The sequence below is a fragment of the Melospiza georgiana genome, chromosome 4 (genome assembly GCF_028018845.1).
Source record: "Melospiza georgiana isolate bMelGeo1 chromosome 4, bMelGeo1.pri, whole genome shotgun sequence".
NCBI classification, from domain to species: Eukaryota; Metazoa; Chordata; class Aves; order Passeriformes; family Passerellidae; genus Melospiza; species Melospiza georgiana.
The window spans coordinates 34,977,906-34,991,547 of record NC_080433.1 but is presented as its reverse complement, the minus strand read 5'-3'; the positions used below and the strand labels follow the sequence as shown (position 1 = coordinate 34,991,547).

Sequence of the window (13,642 nt, the reverse complement as noted above, 5' to 3'; positions counted from 1 at the left end):
TCTAATAGCTCTTGTATTTCATGCTCCTAAATAGGAAATGTCAGTGAAAATTAACAGATTTTGTTTGGTTTGATTTTCAACAGTTGAATGAGGAGTTCAGTGCTGAAGGAAATTTTCTGATTTTAACAGAAATGGCCACCAGTCACGTGCAGGTTCTTGTGGAATTCACTAAAAAACTACCAGGTACATCCAGGGTGTTGGGGAAATATTTGTTATTGCAATGCTTGCATGCCTGTGTGTTGCCTTTTGGAAAGCTTTGCATATATTTTAAAGACTATTTAAAAATGCCTGATCCTTCTACACACTGTTTAGATATTGAATAAAGAGAAGGTGATTTGTGGTCAGAAGAATAGTAGACTGAACAATCCAAACTCTGCTACTCCAAGATGTGGCACCCTTTAGCTATTGACAGAGAAAATGCTCAGAGAAGGGATTGTGTCTGTAGAGAGATTTTATTTTATATATTGCTGCAGTGCCAACTAGTCTGCCTCTAAATTACCACTAACACTTGCTAGACTCTACTTGGTTCCCTTTGCTGCTTTTCTAGCAATGTTTCTAGGTTATAACACCCACTGAATTGTGAGTCCCACACAAGAAATTTTTCTAGTTGGTGGCACCAATATTTATGGTCCTTGCATAGTGTGTTATGGACAAGTGCTGAAAATCTGAGTTTATTAGCATTTTTTTAACTCTCAAGTTCATGTTACCTCAAGACTGAACACTGGGCATATGGTAGAGGTCCCTTTTACTAAGGAAGGTGCACTGTAACACTGAAAGCAGCATGGCAGTGGGAAAGGAGTGTAGAGAGCTCTGGTGGAAACACAACAGAAGATGTTATGGAGCAACATCAGGTTAGACAAAATTCTCACTATTGGTTATGCACCACCACCCTTTGCTGATCCTCTAAAATACCATGAACACTGAAATACGTGTGTAATCCTCATAAAATCTGGGGAGGTTCAAATTAGTGTCATGTGCTGAAGTTCAGTTTTGAATGTCTGCAGCAATTAGCAAGCCTACTGACACCAGCATGGAGGTTATGCAGGTGTGTGACACCTCGCATGCAGGAATTGCAGGACAAAAAGAAGTGGGAGCTGTTTCTGTTGCTGTCTGATTTGTCTCTAATGTGTCCTCAGGCTTCCAAACCCTTGATCATGAAGACCAGATTGCTTTGCTGAAGGGCTCAGCAGTAGAAGCCATGTTCCTCCGCTCCGCTGAGATCTTCAGCAGGAAACTTCCCTCGGGACACACCGTCCTTCTGGAAGAGAGGATCCGCAATAGTGGTAGGTGTCCTGTTCCATGAGGCAAAACCAAACCACACCATTCCACTTCTTTGTCAGCATTTGGCCCTTGGGAAGCTGGTAGGATTGTTTAGTAGCACTGAGACAGATTTATCTGAATGTTCTTTACATTAACTAGAACAAATCTAACTGAGCCTCGAGTCTAAAGTTCATAAGGTAAAGGATTCCTTACAAGTACCTTCCAACTTTTGTGAATAATGCTACATCAAATAAACCTAGTGCATGTCCCCAGTGAAAAGAATGAAAGAATGATGAAGAAGAGCTACTACCATTTCAAATTGTTCACATAAAATATTGGTAATTATGCTTTCAAAGACAATCCCCATAAGCAGAAAAAAAAAATATTTTAGGATGTTACTGAAGATGACTGAAGGCAAGCACCTATTCTTAGGGTTGTTCTGGTAAAATTGAATCACACATAGAAGAATTATAAATATAGCAGGGTTTGAGTATGTTTTTTTCTTCTTAAAGTCCATTGAAAGCTCAATGACTCTGATAAGTTCCACTGGTTCTAGACATAGATTGTAATAATTATGAAAAGCCAAATGGGGCTAGATATTGTTTGTTCCTTAGAGCAGAAGTTGTGTTGTACATTATTATGCATTTTATGTGCTCCACCAATACAATACTGAATGTTTGCCTTTTTCAGTATTGACCAGCAAGCTTTATCCAACCCTCCATTGATAGATACCTATCAATGAATATTCAAAGGGATCAGCAATTCTGAATGAGAGTCAATCTATAGATTCTGCCTTCTGACTTTCCTTTTTAAGGATCAGAAGGAGAAGAGACAGAAGAACGTGTAACCTTAATATTAGTCATGGGAATGGGCTTGAACTCAGTTCAGAAACTACTACTGATGTAGGCAAAATTAAGCCAATATTTACATAGTTGATCCACTGAAAAGGTTCAGAAAACTTGAGAATAATTCACTAGCTGAACATATGTATTTATTTTGGCTTGGCACACTCATTATAATTAGTAGTTTTTTCTATTTCTTTCATTTTCATTGATTGTAACAGGGTACTATTTGATGGACTGGAAACAGTGATTTCCAGAGTGATTTTAATAACTTCTGTTCCAAGTTCTGCAGGCAGAGAAGTATGCCAAGAAGGTCAGATATGTTTCCTGGAAACTGTAATGATTTGTCACAGATCCAAATGTCTTCATTAAGAGATTTTTTTACTGGATTATAACCCAAATTTTTGATAAAAATAGGCTTTGGATAAATGAATCCATAGGGCAACATGATTACTGAAAACTTTTCTAATCTATACAATGAGTATGAAGCTTCTTTGTTTCAGGTATTCATTAAAAAAAAAAAAAAAAAAAAAAAAAACAAAAAAAACCAAAAAACAACCAAACCCAAAAGCAAGAAATATTTTAATCCAGAACATTACATAAGCCCTTATGTCATACCAATAATTTTCCTTAGTCATAATGTAAAAATATTCTGTTCATTTTCTGCAGCTATGGAATCCAGATGAGATGCAATATTATATTTTACAAGTTTGTGCTTGACTTCATGATAATACAACTGGCTGGAATACTGCATTGTATCCTGCCTCAGTATTATTTACCTGTCATGTTGCAGATTTAAAAAAAACACATTTTGTGTAGAACAATTTAGAAGAAACTTGTGTAGAAATTTCAAGACAAGTAACAAAGGTGGTATGTTTCCTGCAATTCTTTTTTTTTTTTTTTTTCTGCGGGAAAAACTCCAGGGTAAATTAAAAGCAAACTCTTAGAACAAAAACCTGGGCTGAATAATTCCCAAGAAATGAAACACAGTAACTTTTTTAACCTGTGTGCATGTATAAATACAAATGTGTAACTTCTTGCTCTTGAAAGAAGCTTTCTAAAATGTCTTCCCTCAAGCCAGGATCAAGTTGAAGACATAAGAGGAAATTCTGATGTTGGAACTTCCCCCCCATGTATTACAAAAGGATAATGTATTATCCAGCTTACTGCTGCTGACTGCATTTTTTCCTTCTATTAATAGCCAGAATAAAAGAACTCATATATTTTATTTCTCTACTTAGTGCAAATTCAAACCTCCTTTAAAAGATTTTCCTTTGCTGCATTTAATGGGGCTGTGACAATAAAAAAAGCAGCTTGTAAATCTTTGCATTTCTAGCTTAATTACTGCTACTGGACCTATTTAAGTTTTAAATAAATTAAACTTTGAAATAGTTTTAAAATATCTACTATAGAAATAGCTTATTTTTGCAGTTTAAATATTCATTATTTTCGTGTGTCAAAGTTTAAACAAAATGATAGAAAGGCATCCAAATTCTTCTGTTATCATTGTTTATAGATACAGCTTTCAATGTTATTTCAATAATATGCAATATAAATTACAGTAAAATAAAATATTACAAGTATTCAATATTAAAAAATTAAATATTTTGCAGTTCACACCCCTGAATGTCATAGAACTCAACACCAGGGCTCTAGGTTTCATGGTAGCCTGTACCAAATGTGACATTAGAGTAGAAATGTAAACAATCTTTTCCAGTCTTAACCAGTAAGGACAAATGCTACTAAAAGCTGCAGCTGCCCATTATCATGTTATAGACTGGTCCAAGAGACAAGAATGGCCAGAAGAGATTAAACTCCTCTTTTTCCATATGCCTCGCTGGAAAACCAACAAATGAACACAGAAACACAAAAGGCTAAATGCAGCAAACTGAAACATACAAAGACAACAGAGAGCATCAGAAGAAATTCAGTGATGGCTGGGTGGGAGTTTGAAAATCAAGATTATAGGTAGCAAATTAAAAAACAGCATCAGGATTATTTATGGCTCCTAGTGAGGTCCTAAACATTGTCATGCCAGCAGCCATAAATTATTGCTGGTAGTCAGAATTTCTGTCTGTATATTTTTAGGTACAGACTAATGTCTGAATGTCACAGAAGTTCTATTGTCAAGCTTTGATGCCTGTATCCATAAAATCAGGGAGGGAGGTGGTGATTCTGCCTGAAAGTCACAAGCTGTCCAGCATTCTGTCACCTGCCACCATGTCCACTTTGAAGCTGCTCTCATCTATTAATATTTATGTTTTCTCTGCTCTGCTTGTATGGGATGTTTGGGGTTTTTTTCCTGATAAAGAAGTCAGAGATCTGGTGGTGATGACCTTTGAGCATTATCAGCATTCATTTTCATTCTCATGCTGATGAGGCATATTTTTATTTCTCAGCTTGTGCATATTGCTCAAGTCCTGCTGCACCTCAGAGAATGCCTTTGTTAGAGCCCTGATGGTCTTTCTCTGTAAGCCATTAGGAAAATTCTTGCATTAGGTGCTCCTGTGACTGAAATCCTCTCCTACACACCCTAATATTGAGAATTAATGAGAAATACAGACTTTTAAAATTTAATGTTACTGAGATTTGTTGCTATTTACTCATCTTATTTGATGCTTCACTATGCATATACCATATTGTGATTGACTCATTCTGTGAAAGGCTGACATTCTAGTAATTTAATGCTTGGTGTTTTTCTATTATTTTGAAAGTAAATTCTCCCCATTATTGAGCAGTACACTCTTTTTAAAAAACAGAGCTGTGATACAGAAATTTTTCTCTGTGAGTATTTGTAGTTTTGCTAAAGATACCAGGTTTCAGTAGTCATGAAAAGACAGAGATTTTTATTTCGTCACTTTACTCTACAGAGCAGTTCTAGGAATTTGAGTATTGGGAAATAAAATACTGATATTGACAGAAAGGGAAGAATCTGGACCCAAATTTGAAGTTGGCAGCAGGACCTCTGACATTGTGAAACACACTGTTGTCTTCCTGGATGGGGTACAGGTGCTGAAGTACACTCAGATCCAAGATAAAAAAAGAAATAGCTGCACTTTCAAAGCATTGGCAAGAGGCCACCTCTTGCCATCGAATATGGGATACAAAGTTCCCACTGATTTGGATAAGAGGCTCCTGCAACCAAAAGCAAAGTTTGATATTGGAGCATGGATACCGAATAACTTCCATTGCCCTTGTCTTTTATAATTTGGTTATTAGTACTGAGCAAGGGTGGTGCTTCAAACTTCCCTTGTGCTGGGGTTTGTGCAGAGAAACAAAATGATCTTCACTGACTGTCCAAAGTGTCTAACCCTCCAAATGGTCATGTGCATCCTCGTGGAAGGACACATCATCCTGTGACTCAAGGTAGAACTGGCACACTGCCCAAAACATTAGGAAATTTAGACCACTCTAAATTGCAAAATATAGGGAAGAGCTTTTCTGTCCACACACCTTTCCTGCACAATCTCCCACGCCGAGTCATCCAGTTCTAGGTACCCAAAGCACAATTAAAGTTGCTAAAATTATTTAAATCATATCTACACAATAGATCTATACCCATGAAAGCAAAACAGATGTTAGGAACCCAATATCTTTTCTTCTGCATAAGTGTGTTTCTTCAGGCCAAAAGCATTTTTAGACTCTGCCTGTGAAGACTAGCTGAAGGCACTGCAGATGCTGCTGGTGTGTGCCAGACCACATCTCTCTCTTGACTCTTGACTCAGGCACTGCTAAAGGAGGGTATGTGGAAAGGTCACTTGCACCCTCCTTACAGGCTGGGTTTGTTGTTTGTTTGGTTGCTTTTTTTTTAAACTAAGGTTTCTTTGCTTGCAATTATGACTTAACAGAGGTCCTATAGATTGCTTTAAAGCAGAGGGGGGTTTGGTACTTGGTTGTGAGTTCTGCTCAACACATGCTAAGTCTCATTTAAGTTGGCCATTTAACCCCTACAAGACAACAGTAGACAGAAAAGAATGTGCCCGTGCTCTGGTGTGTCTTCTCTCCTGGCTAGATTTTCCCCTGGTTTGGCACTCAGCATCACAGGGGTGAATTTGGTCAGTGTTTAAAGCACCATTTATGCATTTGAATAGCTCAGAAGGGAGAGCTAATAAGCAGCATGAAAAACAATTATGGTAGATAGAACAATGTGAAAGATAAAATGTTTGTGAGTAATTAGAATATTTTATTTGCATAAAGCAGCTACTAATATACCCTTGGTTTCATATTCACTAATATTTAAATGTTTATAAAGAAAAAATGATCTCTATCTATATTAATAACACAGTGTTAGTTACTGTTAATTAGCATTTACTCTCAAGCTTTCTTTTTGCAATAGATTAATTATTCAGTTTTGCAACACAGCCAAAGTGGACGAGAGAATCTGCCTCAAAAAGCTGGCAATACTGGTCTAATATCACAGTAAATACGCATATTCCAGAATTATGTTAAACAGAAAATTATTCATGGCCTGAAACTGCAAACCTTATGATATCAAGTATCAGTCATCTTACCTTCAAAGAGTAATCATAACAACAAAACTCTAAAAAAGACAAGATCTAAAGTAATGTTGTGCCTTGAACTACAGATGGGGATGAACTTGTGCAAGTAAGGGAAGTTGAATGAATAATGTTCATGGGTTTAAATCTGCTCTAGCTTGATGCTGCAAAGCTGCACTCAGTAAAGCCTGTATTTCCCAGTGACCACACTTGGATTTACAGCCAGACATGCATGAACACAACAAAATAATCAAATGATCTGCAGCATCTTCTGCAGGTGGCTGAGCTAGGTTAGGTAGGAATTTGTACAACACAGAAAGATGCCCAATGGCATGTGAAGGATAAGCATGTTCTTACTGCCATAATGCTGCATGAAACAAGGTTTTTGAAACCTTTTTGAAGAAAGTTAGGAAGGAGGTACTATTAGCAGTGACCAGGAAGCTCTACCTGCCTGACAGCTCTGTACAGGGCTCTCATCTGATCTAAATATAGAAGGTAAGGCAGAACTAACTTTTCTGTTCTCAATGAAGGCAGAAATATAATTTCGTTTATTTGATTTTTCTTTTCACTTTTGAGCTATAATTTGTAGTAATGACTTTGGGAAAATCATGTAACTCACTTCTCCAGCCTTTCCAGTTACAAGCACAAATCACTTTTAATTCTTGTTCTGATAATCTGAAGTGGCAACATCTCATACAGTAGCTAGGAAAAAAAAAGCAAGAACTATAAACATCTGTTTCCTGTGTTTCCTCGTTGTTTTTTTTTTTTTTCTTTCTGTTGGAGCTTATTAAAGCCAACCCGAAGCGTTTACAATCACATTAGGAAACAGCTCCCTCTTGTGACAGAAAAGCAATTTGTGTAACGTGCATGCAGGAAGATGTACTAATAGCAGGGAAACTTCAGCGTAGGTGGGATGACAGCAAAACTACTAAGAGAAAAGATTCCATTATCCTAGCTCCAAAATTGCTCGTTTTTCATGGATTTTTTTTCATAATTGTCTTGTGACATATATCAGTTTAAAAATTTTGAAGTTCTGTTCTCCCTTGGAAAAGTGGTAAATCACTTGCATTGCTCAAACATCCCTTTATAATTCCCTTTCATAACTGTGGTTATATTTCTTTGTTTGCAGTACACTAATGCAGAGTTCTCTGCAGTAATTTCATTTGCTTTCACATCTATACTCATTTTTTGCTTTACCCTTCCATACTTAATGTTAGCTTAGAAGCTCTCTGGGCAGGGATTGTTTCACTACGTGCTTAGGCATTGTTTGGAGCAGTGAGGACGTGAATTTAGGTCCTCACTACCTTTTCCATATCCTGTTTGCCAGCACCATTTTCATCCTACTTCTGCTATACAGACAATAGGATTTGAGGAGTTTGGGGTCACCAAAAGCAATAAATCAATCCAGCTGAAAGCTAGCCTGAACTTCAAAAGAAAAAAGAGAAAAAACCTTCAATTTATGAATATGAGAAACAAATGATGGGAGTCAGCCACAGCCCACTTCCTACCATTTCTTGTTTCCTGTCAAGATGATTGTGCCCAGCAGCACAATACCTTGCACAGAGACTTCTAAAAATATCAACTTTGTCTTAGACTTTTCTCATGTTGTTGCTGAGCTACTCACTTCCATGAAAGGAATTAATTTGCTCTGCTTTAGGGCCCAGCTTTTCACTTCTTTTTTTCCTACTTTCATGCACACTTTAAGACTTTGGTGTTCCGTATATATGTACTACTTACATATTATAAGGAACCTTGGCATTTCAAACCACCCAAGAGGGAGGCAGGGGGTTCCCCAAAAGTTAGCAATTACAAGTATTCAAAATTGTAAGTAGTTAATGCTGATGACTAACAGCATAAGTCTCGCAGCACCTTAGATGCTATGACTATTGTTTGCCCTGAAAGAAGGGCCAGCTGAGTTAGTAACTCCTACAGGACAAGCTGACCCACATCATATATATCCCTTTAATTGACTTAGTAGTATTGAACTCATCAAGGAAACAAGATTTGTGGCTTGTAGTCTGAAGTGAACATGGGTTGCTCATGTCATGTGCTAAAAAACATGACTCAGCCATGAAATACACCACGCCCTACAAGATCATTCCTTCACTGTTGGGACACATAAGTATTCCACTGCTTGAAGTAAATTCACTGTCACAGTAAAATGTGACTGTTTCATAGTTGAGTCAAATGACTTCATGTTTCCTTCCTTTGAGTTCCACATGCTGAGTTTCAGTTTTAATTTTTATCTACTGGGGGCACTCCAAACCGCACTAGTCCTGGACTTCAGCTTGGTGCTGTACACAATGCTCAAACCCACATGAATTCACATGGCTTCCAAAGGGAGCTATAAAGACTTCTCCTAGAACAGCTCAAAATTAAGACTAAATCTACAAGAGATCCTGTGGCCCTCATCTGTGGGAGCCAAAGAGGTTCCCATCCTTTCAGCCAAGGAAGGCCAAAAGGTTCTTGCTGCAGAACCACTGTTTTGGATGTCTACACTGCTTCAGAGCTGCAAGCAGCTGCTGTCAATAGTTTAGTGTCTGCTCCGAGTGACTCACATATCATTTAAAAAAGGAATAATTTTGATGTCACAGGACTTCTCTTTTACACCAAAGAGTAGGATGGAGTACATCTGTAACTCAAGGCTAACTAAGAACATTGTGATCTGATGACAAAGTCAGCAAGAAGTAGTCCCATTGGCAGGCCTTATTTGGAAACCCTAAAGGCTTCTGCTGATGGTGAATCACATGATGATATTCTTAAATAGGCCTGGATTTTAGCTATTTTTGGCTCTGTATTTTAGAACACATTATTTTATGCTTTAAGGTAGTAGTAGTTGCATGCAAGCTGATCTTGGACTGCAGGTAATCCTAGACCTGATGAAAGTTTCAGGCTACATAAAAGGAGTAATTAAATGTCTTTATGGAGACAACTGAAGCAACTGCCCAAGGCAGTTGGCTGTAGAGTTGGGCTGGAATTAAACCATACACCCTGAGAGATTTCCACATACCTAATGCAGAGACAGGGAACATGGGGTCTGCTTCTTAATGAGGATTATCAGCAGACAAGGAAACCACCTATGAGACTTGTCCTGAAGATCCAGATGGACAAACCTGCAGAGTGAAATCAGTTGTTTGAAAGAAAGACCTTGAAACCATGCAAAAAGAAATTGCCAGTGTTTGCCTGTGTCTAGTTTTCTCTGGAAAACAAGGATTTGCTTGCACTTCTGTAACTAATTGTTTTGTATCATGATTTCTGTAGTAGATTTAACTCAGCAAGACAGTCAATATGAAATATTAAATAATTTCTGTGTAGCAATAAACCAGAGTGCTTCAATAATTAAGACATATTATAACAATTTTTTCATTCTCACAGGTATCTCAGATGAATTCATAACTCCCATGTTTAATTTTTATAAAAGCATTGGAGAGCTGAAGATGACACAGGAAGAATATGCACTGCTCACAGCCATAGTTATCCTGTCTCCAGGTAACTTCTCATCCAGAATTAAATATTAGTGGTTCTGGAAAGAAAGCATGAGGAGTAGACGTGAGATTTGTAAAAACTTACATTCTGCATGGAGTAAGTCAATGTGCATGCTCATTCTGTATATTCAGTTGTTAAACCAGAAAAAAAGCACAGAAATGCAAACTCCAAATGTCCTGCTACACCCTTTGATTTTGAATACAAGGAAGAAACTGCTTAAATAACGTTCTTTTAAAAATTAAGTGTATCTCTTCACTGCTTAGCAAAACAGGCTTCTTCCTTCAGAAAAACCCAAATGTGGCTACATAAGCACATCATCACTGACCACTGTGGAATGCTACTTATTTTAAAGGGGAATTGGGAAACCTATAACTTAGAATAACTTAGAGTATGGCGATGGAGGTCTTCAGAATTTATTGGGAGGTTTCCAAACCAGGTTTCATGAAAGATGGGAAGATGAAGCATTTCCATCACTCTTTGAGTGACTGTGTCTCGGGACATTTTTTTACACCAAAAATCCCATCCTTCTCTTCTCCTCCCAGTCCAAGTATTCAAACACGTTTCCATATGAACAAAATAAAAATACAAGTATTTTCTAACAAGGAAATTTAATCTGAGGATGAAGATGTTTGATTTCACCCTGGTGACCTGCTTTTACACTCTTCTCGCTAAATTCCCCAGGAGTACTACACCTCCAAGATCTTAGGGTGTTTCTCAGCTTTTGAAATGCATTTTATGACATACTCTGGTGCAGAATCAGAGTATGGAGGGATGATGACAGAACTCCAGTGAAACATTGCAGAGTTAAAACAGTTCAGTTTTTAAGAAGGTTAAAAATTTTCTCTAGTTAGAAGTGGGAAGCTTACATGAAAACCTTAAGTTTATGCAAAAATAGAGCATTAAACATTTTTATTTCATATTAATTTGAAAATAAATATTCTTTGTAGGTATGAATATCAGTGGCCAGTGTAAATATTTGAATATTTTTATGTTACTTATCAGTGTAAATATTTGCAGTGTATCAGAGCGTATATTTGCTAATTACTTCTTTTCTTTAAAACCATAATCAGATCGACAATACATAAAGGACAGAGATTCTGTGGAAAGGCTTCAAGAACCACTGCTGGATATTCTACAAAAAGTCTGCAAACTTCACCACCCAGATAACCCTCAACACTTTGCATGCCTTCTGGGCCGGCTCACAGAATTACGGACATTTAACCATCACCACGCAGAGATGCTGATGTCATGGAGAGTGAATGATCACAAATTCACACCTCTTCTCTGTGAGATCTGGGATGTGCAGTGATGGATACGTCTTTATTTTATTTTAGGAGAAATATCTTTTTAAAGGACCACATAGCACTTATTTTCATAGAGAAGTTCCCACGGTGCATTATATTTTCTTTACTGCATTTTTATAGAAACATGCCATGGATTCATAAAAGTCATTTTGTCCACTATACACAGAATATTGTATAGCTATCAGACCCTCACATGTGAGTATAACTTTTTCTGTATTTATACCTCTTGACCAGAAAGAGCCCACCAGCTCTTCAGAGGAACCCAATTAATTCCTGCTGCAATTAAGCTGATTGCAGTAACTGTTCCTCTGTAAAGAAATGGGGAAATTTAAGTTTCCATTCATAATTTTTCATTGCAGTGTTTTTTTGTTCTTTACCTCTGACAAAGAATATATTCCAGATTGTTACAGTAATAAACCAGCTGAAATGGTTAATGTCACAGTCATTAGCTGTTCAACTCTGAAATGTGTTCATGTTAAGGTGCGCAAGATGTTATTTCTTCACAAAATGAAAAATTATGTAATGGAGAAAAACCACATACACACAAAAACTCTTTTAATGATATAACATGTAACTTCAATTGCATTATTATTTCGAAGTAAAAATTACACAGTATCTTTACTTAGTGAAAGTGTGTCACATGTTATTTTCCTTTATTACTTCGACTGCTGGTGTTTAATAGCTCTCAAAAATGCCATCGGCAGCACCCCAGGGACAGGTCAGCGTATCTGGATGCTGTGCGCGGAGGTGCGGGTGCCGCCAGGGTGGGGGGGACTCGGTGCGGGGCTCCGCTCCCAGCGACGGGGGCAGCGCTGCGCCGAGCGCTGCGGGCAGAACGCCGGCTGCCCGTCGGCTCCCAGCGCCCGGGGCTGCAGGCGGGCCGTGTCCCAGCCCGAAGGCGATGTCCCAGCTCGGAGGCGGTGTCCGAGCCCGGGGCCCGTGTCCCAGCTCGGAGGCGGTGTCCGAGCCCGCGGGCCGTGTCTTAGCTCGGAGGTCTGTCCCAGCTCGGAGGCGGTGTCCCAGCCCAGGGCCGTGTCCCAGCCCGGGGCTGCTGTCCCGGGAGCGGGGCGGTTCCGCGGCTCTGGGCCAGGTGCGGCGGGCACGGCCCCGCCCCCGGCGCCGATTGGCGCTTTCGAAAGGAGCGGCCGGCGCGGCGGCGCCCGCTGCGCTGTGAGAGCACGGAACAGCACAGCCCGGCCCGGCACGGGACAGGACGGCACAGCACGGCAGAGCAAAGCACGGCGTGGCAGAGCGGTGGGTGTGACAGCAGCTCGCACTGGGGGGTGGCGGCGGCCCGGCCCCGGCCCGCGGGGCTGAGGGGCCGGGCTGCCAGCGGGGCGCTGAGGCGGGCTGAGGGGCCGGGCGGGCAGCGGGGCGCTGAGGCGGACCCCCGCTCTCCGCGGTGCCCCGGGCGCGCAGCTCCGGAGCGGCGGCGCCCGGGGGTCGGGAGCTGCAGGGGCAGCGCTGAGAGTCCCCCGTGTCGGGGAGCCCCGGCAGAGCCCGGTGCTGGGCGGAGCCGCTCGCTGCCATCGGCCCGGTCACACGTCCAGCGGCAGCCGTGCATCCAGCGTCTCTGTCACGGATGTCGGAAGGGAAGTGCCTCGAAACTTACCCTGGGGAAGGGAGAGGGGAGAGTTTTTGCATAACCGCCTTCAAACCAGTATCTCCTCCCTACGCAGGCGTTTGAGGATGCAGTGCTGTTTCTGTAGGAAATTTGCCCCGATGCTCTTGGCTAAAACACTCATTCATTTTGCTTAATAAGCCGAAAAACGTCTGGCTCCTTTCTTTGCCCAAAAGCTGGCCGTGTTCCAGGGATGCTGTGTGTCACCTTTGGCATAGTGTCAGATCAAGACATGGGAAAAAGTACATGTATTCCTTTGGGAGCTCTAAGGCCCAACTGGCCTATGCATTTGAAATTGTACCGGGTGGATCTTTCAGAATAATACACGATTCTGTATTTAAGTCATAATTAACTACTCCTGACTGTGGCCAGCCAGCAGCCTGCTAAATGGGCACCGAAAAATGCTTTGCTGGAAGAAGTGTGGGTTAGAAATGGGAGGGAGAGAAGAACTTGCCTGTGTGTGTGAGGGAGCAGCCGGGGCGGTGTGTCTGCTGTTATCCAGCCTCTGCCCAAACTGGATGCTCCTGTGGGAAAGCAGCCGTCTGCATGTCTCCTGTGGAGATGGCGGCTGCTGAGACGAAGTGCTCCTCCCCGATTTCGAGTGGGTTTCTCTGCTCTGACAGGTGTACCCGG

At 40.4% G+C, this 13,642-nt stretch overlaps 1 protein-coding gene across 3 annotated transcripts in view; it reads left to right on the top strand.

Moving 5' to 3' along the window:
- The window catches only part of NR1H4 (nuclear receptor subfamily 1 group H member 4), a 29,278-nt gene extending 17,885 nt beyond the window's left edge, over nt 1-11,393 (top strand). For all 3 annotated transcript variants that reach the window (XM_058023048.1, XM_058023047.1, XM_058023045.1), the window contains 4 exons: nt 84-183; nt 1,137-1,283; nt 9,974-10,087; nt 11,155-11,393. In XM_058023048.1, the coding sequence (XP_057879031.1) occupies nt 84-183; nt 1,137-1,283; nt 9,974-10,087; nt 11,155-11,393 (600 nt within the window). The remainder of the gene's footprint in view (nt 1-83; nt 184-1,136; nt 1,284-9,973; nt 10,088-11,154) is intronic.
- The last annotated feature ends 2,249 nt before the right edge of the window (nt 11,394-13,642 follow it).